The sequence below is a fragment of the Colletotrichum higginsianum genome, chromosome 6 (genome assembly GCF_001672515.1).
Source record: "Colletotrichum higginsianum IMI 349063 chromosome 6, whole genome shotgun sequence".
Lineage (NCBI taxonomy): Eukaryota > Fungi > Ascomycota > Sordariomycetes > Glomerellales > Glomerellaceae > Colletotrichum > Colletotrichum higginsianum.
In genome coordinates this window covers 2,787,990-2,802,342 of record NC_030959.1, presented here as the reverse complement: position 1 = coordinate 2,802,342, position 14,353 = coordinate 2,787,990, and the positions used below count along the sequence as shown (strand labels likewise).

Sequence of the window (14,353 nt, the reverse complement as noted above, 5' to 3'; positions counted from 1 at the left end):
TTTTGGAGTCAGGTCGGACGGATCAGAAGCTGTCTGGCTGCTGTCTTGCTGCTTTCTGCAAGTTTGCAAGTTGATTCTGCTGGTTGCTGGCAGCTAAGCTAGGCAAATAGTCCAGTTTGGTGTCGTTGATGTCAGATCAAGACATATCTTGATGATTGCCCTGATGGTCTAGCGGTATGATTCTCCCTTAGGGTTGCGAATAGCTTTCCTCCTGACTGGGAGAGGCCCCAGGTTCGAATCCTGGTTAGGGCCCATTCTTTTGCCGCTTCAAGCTAGAGTGAATGCCTCTCTTTTGTTTTTAAGCTGACGGTGAACTCCAAGTAGACGTCGACAAGGTCCAACAAGACGAGTGCGGCGAGAACGCGGCGAGCAAGTACGCAGGCAAGGAAGACGCAGACAACAAGGACTTGGGTGACAGACAGCCTTGGCCATGAAGAGCTCCTTCGCTGACGGCCGAGAAATCCCAGCCAAAGGGGGAGGAAATAGGTGGACTGACGAAAGTTGGGGCAGTTGTTGCAAGATATCCAGTAGTGCCACAGCGCCATCCGTGACGAAGACGTCGCAGAGTGCGATACCCAAGCTGCGAGACGGCACACCAGCGGGAGGGAGCCTCGTGTGAAGCCAAGTCGCAGACACAAATCCTTCTTCCCTCCCTCCCTCCCTCCCCTTCTGATGGCGGAAACGAGTGGCTGGGTCGAAAGCGGGCCATTTCATGCCATGCCTGGACCGCCAAGGAGCATCGACGACATGGTGAGGTTCTGGAACGCGCGTCAGTGTTGCGAACCTGGGGAGTGGTATGTATGTAGCTCATCAGCGACTTTGTGGACGGTGGGGAGTAAGGAGTCTTCATCAGTGACGAGGTGGTGGTGGTGGTGGTGGTGGAGAGGCGATGGAGACGAAAAGACGGTACCTCCTTGAGCAGATGTCCCGAAGAAAGAGCGGCGTCAGATGCAACCAGGGCGGATGTGGGATGGGCTACCTGCCTGCCCCATGCTGTCAATTGTATGGGACGGGGGTCCGGGACGGAGCCGTGTGGGGGGTGTGGGAGAACTTACACAGTCTGCTGTGCTATTTCTTGAGAGCTGGTTCGACTCGACTCTCAGTTGCCAGTTGTTGGTGCGAGGGAGTCGGGATGTGTTTACAGTTGTCCTGACTGCCCTGACTGCCCTGGCTTCCATGCCATGCGATGCCATACCACGCCAAGCCCTCAAACCACCCCACCTTCCCGCGGATTCAGAAAAAGAAAGAACATATCTGCATGTGGGGGCGGACTGCCCAGGAAAGTACCTAGTTGTGGGCCTGCCAGATCGGGGAGAGTTTCGGGAACCATGTGCGATGGAGTAGGTAATGCTCCGCTATTGGCCAAGTGTCTCCGGGAAGCCCCCATATGGACGAGGTGCTTACCTTAGCGTACCTACCTACAGAGGCAGGTGCCGTTGTACCGGTTCTTGAGCCTACCTACCTTATTTTCCGTTCAACCTCCTGTATCACATCGTATCCGTCCCTCTCTCTGTCTTTCAGCTTGCAAACGTATCCTGGCCACGTCTGGCTCAACATACACACACTATAAGCTTACGGGATTCAGCCCCAGTCAATAACCCATAAGCACCCAAGTGGGCTCGGATTCGCCCTACCGGGCTCGACGACGCATCTCCCTTTACTCTCTGCTCAACCTCGACTGCCGCATAAGATCAGCGACTGCCCCCAGGACGCATGACAGTCCCGGAAAACCCGCGTCTTCACGCTGCATGTCCGTCATCTTGGCGCTCGTGGTACCAAGCCGTCCGGACTCGAGGCATACATGGCCAGGCCCCAACTTGGGATGGCGTCAACTCATCCCAATCCCAGCCCTGTTAGCGTGTTTGGGCCTCATGGGGTTGGGCCGCTGCCCATCACACATGCCCTTGTCCTCTACTTCGTCTTCCTAGGCTCTCGGGAAGACACCGCTTTCGTCCACTGGCCCACGAGTTCCTGACGGCTGTGAATCAGTGTTCAAACCACCGCGGAGACGTCCCGTCGGGCGACCCCTGTCTACGGCAATCATTTTGTTTACCCATCAGACGGACGGTGTGGTGCACAGGCGCCGGGACCGGGGTCGGGGCCGGGGTGTTCTCTCTCCTCCTGCTTGTGCCTGTACTCCACAACGACATCGACGTCCTCGATGGTCTTAGTCCTCGACGACTCCCTTTTAGGCATGCCATCATTCCCACGGAAACGAGCTTCTCCCTCTCTGTTTCTCAACCGACATCGTTCTTCGTTTCTTGTGTTCGTAGGCTTGAGGCCATTTTCTTTCCTTACCCTGGCGGTTGTAATGTTCCACTGCCCTGGCGGCCATATTCATCCTCATACTTAATTCTTGTCGTGTCAGTTGGGCCTCCTTGATTTATTCAACCAAATTTGCAGCCGTATACCGCCTTCGGAATGGCCTTCTCAGAAAGATCTTGTCCCGTTTCGGGTACCATGGGAGCCGTATGCCCGGTCGGCGCAAACAACTCGGGCAGGCAAAGCAGATCGAGCAGCCGTACCGGCCCTCGAGGATGTTCCTTCTCCGGCTTTACGCAGCCTGGTGATATCCACACAGCTTTCGATGTGAGTCCAGAGTCACACCCAGTTCTCTCCATCTCAGACACGCTGATGACAGTCCAGATCCCCCGGGGAGTCGACGCAGAGGAATGGCTCCGGATGAGGTACGTTGCAGCTGATTCTCATGCCCATGCTCAACACAGCATGTTAACCGCGTCTCGGCAGAGAACGGAAGTCAATCAACCATGTCCTCTACTCCAAATACCCCTCCACGCAAGAGATTGACACCGTCAAGAGCCAGGCCGAGATGGATGCCTTCAACGTCAGCGAACAAGATGTGCTCGCTGTCGCCCTCGGTGCACCAGCCAGACAAGTCATGCTCAGGGCCCAGGAGATAGGGCCACAAACTGGCTGGAGAGACGGCTACCTCAGCACAGAGCATGGCTTCTGCCCACCCGACTACGACGAGGCTGCGGGTGCCTTGGCCCGATCGCCAGGCCGTGTGTGGTCCGACCTTTGCGAAAGAATGCCGGGATGTGTTTCGCGCGGCCGGGTGAGAGAATCCATCGCCGCCGCGCCCGTAATCGAGGGCACAGAATATGTCATCCCTGACCAAGCACTCTGGGCAGCCCTCGTCGCCCTGGGCATGCTCTGCTCCATCTACCGCTTCGAGCAGAAGTACGACGGCCACGATGGGGTGAACGCAACAACAAACCGAACAAAGTTGAAGCTGAACTGCAAGATGGGCGACCACTTGGGGGAAGAGCTCGTCGGTATCCCTCTCAGCATCGCTCTTCCATACTACCAGGTTTCTCGCCGAATGGGCAGAACCCTTCCACACCTCACCTTCGTCGACCAGTCTTCATACAACTTGAAGATCAAGGACGCAACATCGAGCTACCCCTACGTCGCTCGCTTCGACAACATGGAGCTTAGATGGCCCATGTTTGGCGAGCGTGCCGAGGTAGCCTTCCTGAAGGGAGTTGCAGAGACTTCCGGTCAGTGCCATCCGCAGCCGCAGCCCTGCTTGTGGTCCCTCGACCAAGTGTCACCCTTTACTGACTTGTTGCGACAGCCTCCTTTCAACATGGGCCCGACGCCATCGCGGCCTGCCAAGAGCACGTCATGAACCGCAACGTCGAAGGCCTCCTTCACGAAATGATTCGGCTGAAGGAGATCCTCGAACGTATGCCCAACGCCTTCCATTCCATTTCGACGAATCCCAATGCGGGCGAGAACTATGTGCCCGTCCAACAATGGGTTCGCTGGGCCAAGTTCTCCGCACCTCTTTCGAAGCGGTGTCCGGCGTCGTCAGGCCTGCAATTCCCTCCGTACCTCGTGATGGATGCATTCTTGGGCAGGAAGAAGTAAGCCGTTTGTTCTCTGGAAGCGCTCCTGTGCATCATATCTTTTTAAACAAATCCTCGACGACGGTTCATCCTACTGACCATCACTCTTAGGTACACATCCTTCCTTGGAGCCGAGGGCGTCCACCTCCGAGCCTGGCTCCCATCCAACTTGCGTGCTTTTATTGCAGCCATTGAGTATCACTACCGCATTCCCGAATTCGTCCAACAGTCGGGCGACCCACGCCTGATGGGTGTTCTCGACGGCATCGTCGAGGCATACACCGGGGAACGCGGCTTTATGGGGGTGCACCGCTACAAGGTCTTTGGCATCCTCGAGGTCGCAGCCAAGACTGGCCGCACTGAGACCAACGGCGCTTCTGGCGCAGCAGACGGCGAACGTCCCTGGGAAGAGACTCATCGCCAGTTTTCCGAGGCCATGAAGGAGCGGCTCGAGCCTTACCGGGGCGCTCTGCCTGTCGAGCCCCACCATATGCGAGGCACATTCGAAGAGTGTCGCTACATCACCCGCGTTGTGAGCAGGTCCTTTGTGGACTCTGACCCTACACGCTCGATCGCGATGGTGACTCTCGATATCCGCGAGACGGGAATCACCTTTGCACCCGGGGACCGTCTGGCGGTGATGCCCCTCAACAGCTGGGAGGAGTGTGCCAAAGTCATGGCTGCCCTTGGCCTGGAGCGGCAGATGGATACCCCGGTAGAAGTTGACGGCACCTGGGCGCGTTTCGAGATGCATCTCGGGTCCGTCAGAAGAACAGCGACGCCCAAGTTGACCGTCGGTGACATCCTGCGACGGGGTCACCTGGCACCCATCACCAAGGACATGGCACTCAAGATCCACAGCATGCTGCATGCTTCCTCCAACACCGTCTTGCAAGTTCTCAGCACGGACGAGTGGCCTGTCAGAGGCTCCTTGGGCGACATGTTGCAGGACGCCGTCACCGATACGCCGCCTCAGATCTGGGACAGGGTCTTCAACCTCGACAACCTGGCGTGGTTGGCCGAGCTGGTTCCCCTCGAAGTTCCCCGCACATACTCCATCGCAAGCTATACCGAAGAGCTTCTGCCGGAGACTGTCGACCTCGCCGTGTCGAGATCAGAGTACAGGCTTTGTTCTACCTTCTCCAGGGGCAATGAGGTATCACGCGCCGGCGTCTCGAGCGGATTTCTCAACCCGCCCATGGAGATGGAGGAGATGGACTCCGACGACGAAATTCTCATCGGCGTCTCGCGACCGGCGGCTTTCCACCTCCCTCTCGACCCAATGGCACCATGCGCCTTCTTTGCTGGCGGGAGCGGCATCGCCCCGTTCCGGAGTTTCTGGCAAGCCCGCCTCGCTCGAAGCGGCCTGGCCGGAGGCAAGAACCTTCTGTATCTCGGCGTCCAGTCGCGGGAGAAGTTCTGCTTCGAGGAGGAGCTACGCCAGTACGTCAATGCAGAGTTCATGGAGGTACATGTTGCTTTCTCCAGGGACTCTCGAGGTCTCGCATACGAGGGCCGCGACCTTGTTGAGAAACACATCCCACCTCGCTACATCGACACGTTGATCGTCGAACAAGGCGTGGCGGTTTGCGATCTCGTCATGTCCAAGAAGCAGGGCGGGCTCGGTGGCTATCTCTATGTTTGCGGTTCTGTCTCGGTCTTTGATTCCGTCATGAGCGGCATCCGAAAGGCCATTTACACGTACAGAACAGCCACGGACAAGGGAGTCGATCTCATCATCAACAAGGCCTTTGCAGAAAGACGGTTCATGCTGGACGTGTTTATGACTCCGAAGCCGTTGCCTTGCAACCTGCCAACAATTCCCATGTCCGAATTGGCGCTGCACACCGGCCACCGTCCCGGTTCTCGCATGTGGATTGGAGTCCACGGCAGCGTCTACGACGTCACCGACTTCTGTCCTATGCACCCTGGTGGGACGCTCATCATCAAGTCCAACGCCGGTGTTGACTGTTCCAAGTCATTCGACAACCTCGCCCACACAAACAATCCCGAGGTTTCCAGTCTCTTGACCAAGTACTTTGTCGGGCACTTGACCCCCAAGCCTGATTATGGCAGCGAGGAGATCTCGACTCTCCACGATCTGTGGTCGGCATATCTCCGATCTACGGTCGAGACGCTGGTGGCTCACCAGTTCGAGATGTACGAGATCATGGGCGCGTCGCTCGAGACATCGTCTTCCCACGACCCCGCCGGCAGCAACAACATTTGGCTCCGCGAGAGCCTGCCTAACATCATCGCTGTCCGCACCTTTTACAGTTACCAGAGCCGACTCCTCCAAGGTGGCTTTGCCGCCCTTTTCGGACCCAAGCTACAGGAGCTCGTTCTCAAGCTGTCGTTTGGCGTCGCCAGCGCCAACGGCCCGGCCGCCGACACCAAGCTGCCGGACGTGCTGGGGACGGTGGCGCGGGCGAAGACGAGCGGGGATGCGGCGATTTGCACCAAAGAAGTCGCCCTCGTAGGCCAATTCGTCTGCGACGCCGATGCGTCCCTGCGCTTCCAAGAGCGCGGCGTCTTCGCCTACGCCGCTCGCAGTGTCGAGCTCGACATCGCCCTCCTGGAAGACCTCCGCCAGGAGGCCTGCACCGGTATGGACGCCTTCGACAGCATCGCACACTCCATCAAGGAGTCCTCGGACCCCGACGTCGAGAACACGCGCCTCACCGCGCTGTCGACCTTCCTACTCCAGGTTCTCGAACGTATGGCCCGGCATCTGGAGGTCTTCTACACCCAGCTGGCCCGATGCTCCGTCTACCAGCCCAAGCTCGAACAGAACCCGGCTCGGACCCGCTGGGCGCTGGTCCGCCGGCGCATCGGAGATGGAAGCCTCTTCGTTCTCGCCACCAAGGCGGAGCTCAATGCGAGCGCGCTGCTGGAGCGACCGGTATTGGCACCGTACTACATGTCGCGCGCGAACCCGAACCAGAACATCGACTTTGATCGCGTCATGGCGCAGGTGCAGGCGAGCCTGCGGGCCGGCAGCCAAGACGCCGCCCCATTCTCAAACCATTCCGCGCATCTGCAGCAGCCTCTGACGCTCAACGCCGTGCACCAGGCCCGAGGCCGCAGCACGGGCGACGTCAGCGCGTTCGTGAGCCACGAGAATGCGGGCGCGCTAAGAGCCATGAACAGCTTTGTCGAGAAGAACAGCCGTGCGATCCGTAGGCTGAGCAAGATGCCGGCCGCGACAATGAACTTTGAGGATATCCAGAGAGCCGCACTGCTCGAGATGCCACGGCACAGCGGTCCGCTGTCGCCTCCCGAGATGGCAGGTGACATGCTGGGACTGGGCCCAGAGCACACAATGAAGCTCGTCAGGCACGGCAGCGGTCACGGCAACAGAATCCTTCCGACGCCGCCGTCGAGCCGCGGCTCAAGCCGTTCGCCAACCAGATTCAAACACCACTTTGGCACGAGCCAGCAACACGGGAAACCAACTGCGGAGATGTTGCTCTCTAAGCTTAACAGGCCTCGTGGTGCGTCGCTCTCTCGCGGACCGTTGTCGGCCCATCACTCGCCTGCCCACTACCCCGTCATCGGCTCTCACTCTCCGCCGCCGCCGCCCAGCCACCCTACGGTGGACACGCAGTCCGCGCTGAGTTCAATGATGAGCCATCTCAACACCAGGCCGCGCAGCGGCTCCGCCACGATGTCTGGCGGCAACCAGCACGCGTCGATGAGCGGCGGCGGCGGCGGCCTGGCGCGCACGAGATCCGTCATGAGCGTGGGCAGTGCGGGGCCCGTGGGAGGAAGGGACGGGAGGCCGGGGCATGTGCCGCGGACATCGACGAGTTCGTTGCGTGCTCTGAGGCTGAGGAGCGTGACGGAACAGGGCGAGGAAAGGGTCGCGCCAACGTTTTGACGAGGGGGCTTGGTGTTTTGTCGATTGTGTGACGGGGGACGAGGATGAGGACGAGCTCATCCCGTCGGTGGCCGATGATGAGACGAGCGCCATGACCGGTCACGCGAGGATGTTTGGCCATTTGGCCGGCGCCTGTGTCTTGGAGAGTGCCGGTGCATGGGGAAACAGATTGTGGGTAACAGAGATTGTCCATCAGGGAATAGCGAATTCCGATCAAAAGTGTATAGCGAATTTGGAAACATGAGCGAGTTTGTTGCCTGTTCAGGACAAGTCAAAGCATCTTGCGTGTGTACTGCGCATCTCTACCTGAGATTTCCCACAGACTGCCATTATGTGCGGTACGGTAGATGGTGCCCGCTCGCGATTTCGACATTCAATATCATGGTTGGAAAAGAAAAACAAGCGTTTGATAGGCGATCGGGTCCCGATCCGGGCGTGAAGGGGGGTTTGCTCACACGCTCCTCGTACCGGCTCACGTGTGGGCCAGTCCTTATGTGCACGAGGGCCATGAGATGTTGGTACCCAGCCAGACGGCGGTTTGAGGATCCAGGTCTTGGTATACAGGATAGTTAGTTGCAAACTGCAAAGGTGGGATGGGTTTACAGCCTGTTCATCACACCACCAAGACACTGCTTATCCCCCCAGGTACGAGGTGGGGGTTCACCTGAGCCATGAGACTAAAGGGTCATATGTCGACGAAAAGGCGCCTGTCACTGACACTCGAAGCACCATTTTCCATGTCCAAGGCTTCAGATACCAGCTGGCACGATGTCAATTGTGTTGCCATCGGATGCCTCAAAAGACACATAACATCACTAAGCGTGTCTGCCGTGGAAGCCAATGAGTTCTTGGTTCAAAGTTATCAACGCAACTTAATTCTAAATAGGAGCTCGAGACAGCATGTTGTCATGGTTGTGACTGGTGGGAATATGGGAGTTCCAAATGGGAGGGGAGGGGAAATGATGGAAAATAAAAAGAACAATGAAAATGCACCGAGAAAACCCGCAGCCTGTGGTATGTTTGTTGTACACAATCTGTCCGACGCCTTTACCACTCAACTCATTCACTCATTCACTCACTCGCTCATCCCATCCACATCTAACCCGCATGGAGCCATTAATTACTTGTCCAGCGCTTGTGATTGACACTGCACGATGTTAGCCTGTGATCAAAACGTAGGAAGATGTGTTTGTGTGTGTGTGTGTGTGTGTGTGTGTGTGTGTGTGTGTTCATGTTTGATAGGACGGTGAAGAAATCGATTGTGTGGGGCTCAAGAAGAAGGGGAACTCACCATCTGGAAGTAGACTCCCCGCTCGGCAATCAGGCTCGCGTGGTCGCCCCTCTCGACGACCTTGCCGTCGGCCATGACGAAGATGATGTCGGCGTTCTGCACGGTCGCCAGGCGGTGGGCGACCATGATCATGGTGCGGCTGCCTTTGGTGGCGTCGAAGACGGCCTGGACGCCGCGCTCCGTCTCGCTGTCGAGGGCGCTCGTGGCCTCGTCGAGCAGCAGCAGCGAAGGCCGGCGGATGAGGGCGCGGGCGATGGAGACGCGCTGCTTCTGGCCGCCCGAGAGGGTGACGCCGGCGTTGCCGACCTGGGTGTTGTAGCCCTCAGGCAGGGAGGCGACGAAGTCGTGGATGCCGGCGTCGCGGGCGGCGGCGTGGAGGGCCTCGTCCGAGACGGCGGCCTCGTCCTCGACGCCCAGCAGGATGTTCTCGCGGATGGTGCCCGTGAAGAGGTTGGGCTCCTGCGAGACGAGGGAGATGTTCTTGCGGTAGTGGACGAGGTCGAGCGTCTTGACGTCGTGTCCGTTGTAGAGGATCTCGCCGCCGGCCTGGAGGGTGTAGAAGCGCTCGAGGAGGGAGACGACGGTGGTCTTGCCGGAGCCCGAGGGGCCGACGATGGCGGCGAACTGGCCGCGCTCGATGCGCAGGTCGAGGCCCTTGAGCACGGGGAGCGTGCGGGTCGGGTAGCTGAACCAGACGTCCTTGAACTCGATCTCGACGCCCTTCTCGTAGTGCACCTCGTAGGGGACGATGTCGCTGATGCCCTTGAGCACCTGGTTCTCGTCGTCGTCGTTCTCCCTCAGGGCGAGGATGCGGTCGGCGGCCGTCTTTGCCTTGGCGATGTCTGGTGGTGGTGGGTGTTGTTGTTAGTGTTTGTGTTCGTCATAGGATGTGTTGTGTGTTGGTGTTGGTATTGATATTGATATTGGTGGACGACTTACTGGGACCGAAGCTGAGCCATTGGCCTGCGCTCATGCCGCCCTGGACTACGGCGATGTATACGACCACTGAGAAGAGACAAATCAGAATCTGAGAGGCTTTGTCTGTCAAGTTTGTTGTTCAAACACTGCTCTACTTACTGTACTGGAAGGGCGTGTACTCGTGGCTCGAGAGCAGCTTGCCTCCGTACCTGTGTGTAATGTGGTTAGCCACCGGCCAGTCTCTCAATGTATGTACGATCTGAGCATCAAAACCACCCCAAACCCACTCACCATAGAACAAAAGCCATGCAGAGCAGCGAGATGCTGTCGCTAAAGGAAAAGACCATGACGGAGAAGCGCGACCTGCGGAAGGCGTCCTTGACGTGGGCGTTGAGCAGGTCGTCGTAGCGCTGGCAGATGCCGTCCTCCATGGTCAGGCTCGAGACGGTGCGGATGGCGGCGATGCTCTCGGAGGCGAACTTTGCGCTCTCGGCGAAGACGGCGTTGTTGGCCTCCTCGAAGCTGGCCTCGTGCCGGACGCGGTAGAACATGGCGGCGACGATGATGGGCATGGACGTGCCGAGCGCGACGAGCGTCAGCTTCCAGCCGAAGACGAGGCCGACGACGACGCAGCCGATGACGTTGAAGAGCGAGATGAGCACGAAGGCCATGTTGGTGCCGAGGAGCTGCTGCAGCATCGTCGGGTCCGTCGCGAGCCGCGCCGTGAGGGACCCGGCCGAGTTGCCCTCGGCGTCGAAGAAGGACGACGGCTTGTAGAGAATGTTGCGGAAGTACTCCTTTCTGTAGACGCGGACGATGCCCTGTTGGGGTGATTAGCGGGTTATCTGTCAGCCTACTGTTTTCCTTTATGGTCTACAGGACGACGGAGAGATGGGGGAGAAGACATACGAATCCGATGGTGGTGGTCGCCCAGCCGAGCAGGAAATGGCTCACGCCGACGCCCGTGGCGAGGTACATGAACATCTCACACCAGTGGTTGGCGATGACCTTGAGGAAGGGGCCCCAGTACGAGAAGAGGGAGACCAGGACGGCGAAAAGGTATGCCTGGACGGGAGTACTCGCTGCGGGGGGGTGTTGTTAGATCAGATATACTATACAGACAAAATGGGGGAAGAACATGACAGGTGAGGGCAAGGGTTTGATGGTAGAACTTTACCTCCGGCACCAAGCGCGGCGATGGCAATGACAATGTACGTCTTCCACCGCTTCTTCTGCTCGCCGAGAAGCTGGCCGAAGCTGCCAAACATGTGGAACGCCCTCCACCTCCCGAGGCACCCCCTCGGCTCCTTGACGACCCGGAGCGTGCCGGCCTCGACGCGCTCGAGCTCCTCATCGGAGCCGTTCATGTCGACGAGGTGCCGCAGCATGCCGGCCGAGGTGCCCTCGCTGCTGGCCCTCTTCTCCGTGAGGTCGCCCGTGCTGCTGCCGCCCTGGAGCGACGACTTGCGGACGGACAGGACGTCCGGGTCGGGCGGCCGCCGCCAGCTGAGGTCGCCAAAGAGGACGTCGCCGCCCTCGCCGCCGTCTTCATCGCTGTCGGCGCCCATGTCGAGCTTCTGCGCCGTCGCGAGGAGGTGGTAAGGGCCGTCGGTCTGCGCCATGAGGGCCTCGTGCGTGCCCTGCTGGACGACCTGGCCCTTGCGGAGCAGGACGATGTTGTCGGCCTTGCGGATGGTGCCGAGGCGGTGGGCGATGATGATGGTCGTGCGGCCCTTGCAGGCGCGGTCGAGGGCCGCCTGGACGATCTGTTCGCTGCGCACGTCGATGGCCGACGTGGCCTCGTCGAGGATGAGGATCTTGGGCTGCTTGACGATGGCGCGGGCGATGGCGAGCCGCTGCCGCTGGCCGCCCGAGAGCTTGATGCCGGCGTCGCCGACTTCCGTTTGGTATCCCTGTGAGAGAGTGAGGTCAGTCAGTCAGCCCGGCTTGTGTGTTTTATGTTAGTGGGTGGGCAGTTGTTGTATCCAGGACATACCTCTGGCAGGCGTGAGATGAATTCGTCGGCAAAGGCGTCCTTGCACGCTTCCTCGATCAGCCGGGCCTTGATGGCTTGCGACTCGTTCTCCCACTCGGTCCCGATGAGGCCGTACTCCACGTTCTGGTAGATGGTCGTGTTGAAGAGGGCGTTGTCCTGCTGGACCAGGCCGATCTGGCTACGCCACCACTTGGGGTCGATCTCGCTCAGGAGGCGACCGCCGACGCTGATGATACCATTCCTGAGGAAAAGGACCTTGTAGGGGGGGCATTGCGTGTTAGCTTCTCCCTGGCACGGCTAGTGACGCATAAAGGTTGATAGAGTAATTCAAGAGGGAGTAAGGTGACAATGACGAGGGACTCACAAGCTGGTTGGTCTCCATGTCGCCGTTGAACTCGTACCACCGCTCGAGGATGCCGACGATGGTGCTCTTGCCGGAGCCCGAGGGCCCGACGATGGCCGTGACTTTTCCGGCCGGGAAAGTGATGAAGAGGTTGTCAAGGATCTTGACGTCCGGGCGCTTGGGGTAGACGAAATTGACGGCCTGGAAGACGATGTCCTCGGCCGCCGAGACCTCGGGCCCCTTGAGCGTGCCGTACGTCTGCTGCGGCGCGTCGATGATGGTGTGGAAGATGGCGTTGGCGTCGGCCGCCTGCGACGCGGCCTGCAGGGGCGCCGTGATCTGGCCCAGGGAGGAGGCCATCATCATGATGCACAGGAGGACGCTGGGCGTACGGATCAGAAAAACGTCATGATTTCGTATTTGGGAAGGATAAAGACGGGGAAGGACTTACACGATCAAGGATGTCGGGGTCGTCAGCGCCATCATGGTGTACATCTTGAAGGCGTACCAGAAGGACAGGGCGAAAGTTCTGTAGGGAGTTAGCTTTGGGGGGGAAAACATCCCTTCGACCACGTCGAGGATATGGTTTTGAAGAGCTTACGCATAAATGGCGAAGAAAACTTTTGGAAGCGTCAGCCACGATTCAGCTCTACATCCCACATCAAAATCAAATGCCCGCGAGGCAACTCACTAAGACCCTGTTGGATTGCCACCAGCCAGGCCATGCCGGCGCCCTTCTTCCTCGACTGGTCCGCCAGCAGGCCGTACTTTGCCAGCATCTTGAACTCGGCGCCGCAGGCGGCCAGCATGCGGATGGCGCTGAAGGCCTCGGTGGCGACAGAGGCGGCGGCGATGTCCATGTCCTGGACGTCCTTGAGGCGCTTGATGATGGGCGGGGTGGTGATGGTGTAGACGATGGCGATGAAGACGAGGCCGGAGCTCGTGGTGAGCGTCAGCAGCCAGTTGTAGGCGAAGGCGATGGTGAAGCCGGCGACGACGATGGCGAGGCTCGAGAAGAACTGGCCCATCTTCTCCGAGATGCCGAGCTGCAGGATGCTGGCCGTGATGGTGATGATGGCCGCCGTCTGGCCGGGGGCCAGCATGTCGAGCGTCGAGATGGGCAGGGCGAAGAGCCGGCCCAGGTAGGTCAGGCGGATCTTTGCCGAGATGCGAAGACTTGTCATGCGGAACCCGAGCTGTGAAGGTGGTGTGTCAGTCATAGTGAAGAGTTTGTTGTTGATTTAGTAATGTTACTCACGTTGGACAGATAGGTGAGGATCAGTCTGGCAATGAAGAGGTACACGATGTACAGTCTAGACACACCTGTGTGTCAGTTGATTCAACAAGGTCGTGGAGACCACGGAAAAATCGGCACTTACACGCCCTGGTTCACGGCATGGATGAAGTCGTCCTGCGTTTCCGAGGTGCCCTGCATGAAGAACCCGGTAAAGGTGCCGACGAGTTGTCCTGCAGGCTAGTCAGAATCCTCACTCTATCCGAACGAGGATACTTCCGGGGGGGGGGGGGATGCCACGCACCGAAGACGATGTTCATTATCGGCATGGTGAGACCGGCGCCGATGGCGCCGATGCACGACCCGACTATGATGAACTTGTCGAGCAAGGTGCCATAGCTCATGATTTTCTGTGGCGTATAGGGTTAGCAAAACAGGGGGACAACGATGCAGTCCCTCACCTATGGTGTCTTTTTTGTCCCCAGTTGGGGGTGGGGGGAGAGGGGGAGAACGGCATGAACGAAGTGGACTTACAAAAAAGTTGCGCAACGTCGCGACGGTCTTTGGGTTGAGCTTGAAGAAGCCCTTCTTGGCCTCCGGTGCGCCATTGGGGTCGGGAGCGGCGGGGGCGGCAGCCGGGGCGTCCGCGGTCCCGTTGGCAGCAGCCGGAGCAGCCGCTCCTGCGGCGCCGGCCGGCGTGGCCATGATAGGTTCGGAGGGGGGCGGGGTGAAGTGGAGCTCTCTTGACCGGGGTATCGGATCCGGCAACAGATTTGTTTCGGTGTTTGGAAACTATGTGGAGGCCCGGGCCATGTGGGA

The 14,353-nt window shown here is 58.9% G+C and overlaps 2 protein-coding genes across 2 annotated transcripts; one reads left to right on the top strand and one right to left on the bottom strand.

Annotated features, from left to right (window-relative positions):
- Positions 1-2,421: 2,421 nt before the first annotated feature.
- CH63R_09235 (Cytochrome b5-like Heme/Steroid binding domain-containing protein) lies at positions 2,422-7,752 on the top strand (the record flags this gene model as incomplete). The annotated part of the gene is made up of 4 exons (XM_018304209.1): positions 2,422-2,687; positions 2,749-3,521; positions 3,599-3,890; positions 3,984-7,752. The coding sequence occupies 4 exons, from the start codon at positions 2,422-2,424 to the stop codon at positions 7,750-7,752; spliced, it is 5,100 nt and encodes a 1,699-aa protein (XP_018156232.1).
- Positions 7,753-8,872: 1,120 nt separating this feature from the next.
- On the bottom strand, positions 8,873-14,239 carry CH63R_09234 (ABC transporter; the record flags this gene model as incomplete). The annotated part of the gene is made up of 16 exons (XM_018304208.1): positions 8,873-8,899; positions 9,044-9,885; positions 9,983-10,048; positions 10,121-10,170; positions 10,253-10,782; positions 10,871-11,043; positions 11,139-11,874; positions 11,958-12,212; positions 12,322-12,682; positions 12,752-12,829; positions 12,902-12,920; positions 12,992-13,496; positions 13,559-13,613; positions 13,680-13,767; positions 13,839-13,944; positions 14,069-14,239. The coding sequence occupies 16 exons, from the start codon at positions 14,237-14,239 to the stop codon at positions 8,873-8,875; spliced, it is 4,062 nt and encodes a 1,353-aa protein (XP_018156231.1).
- Positions 14,240-14,353: the final 114 nt, after the last annotated feature.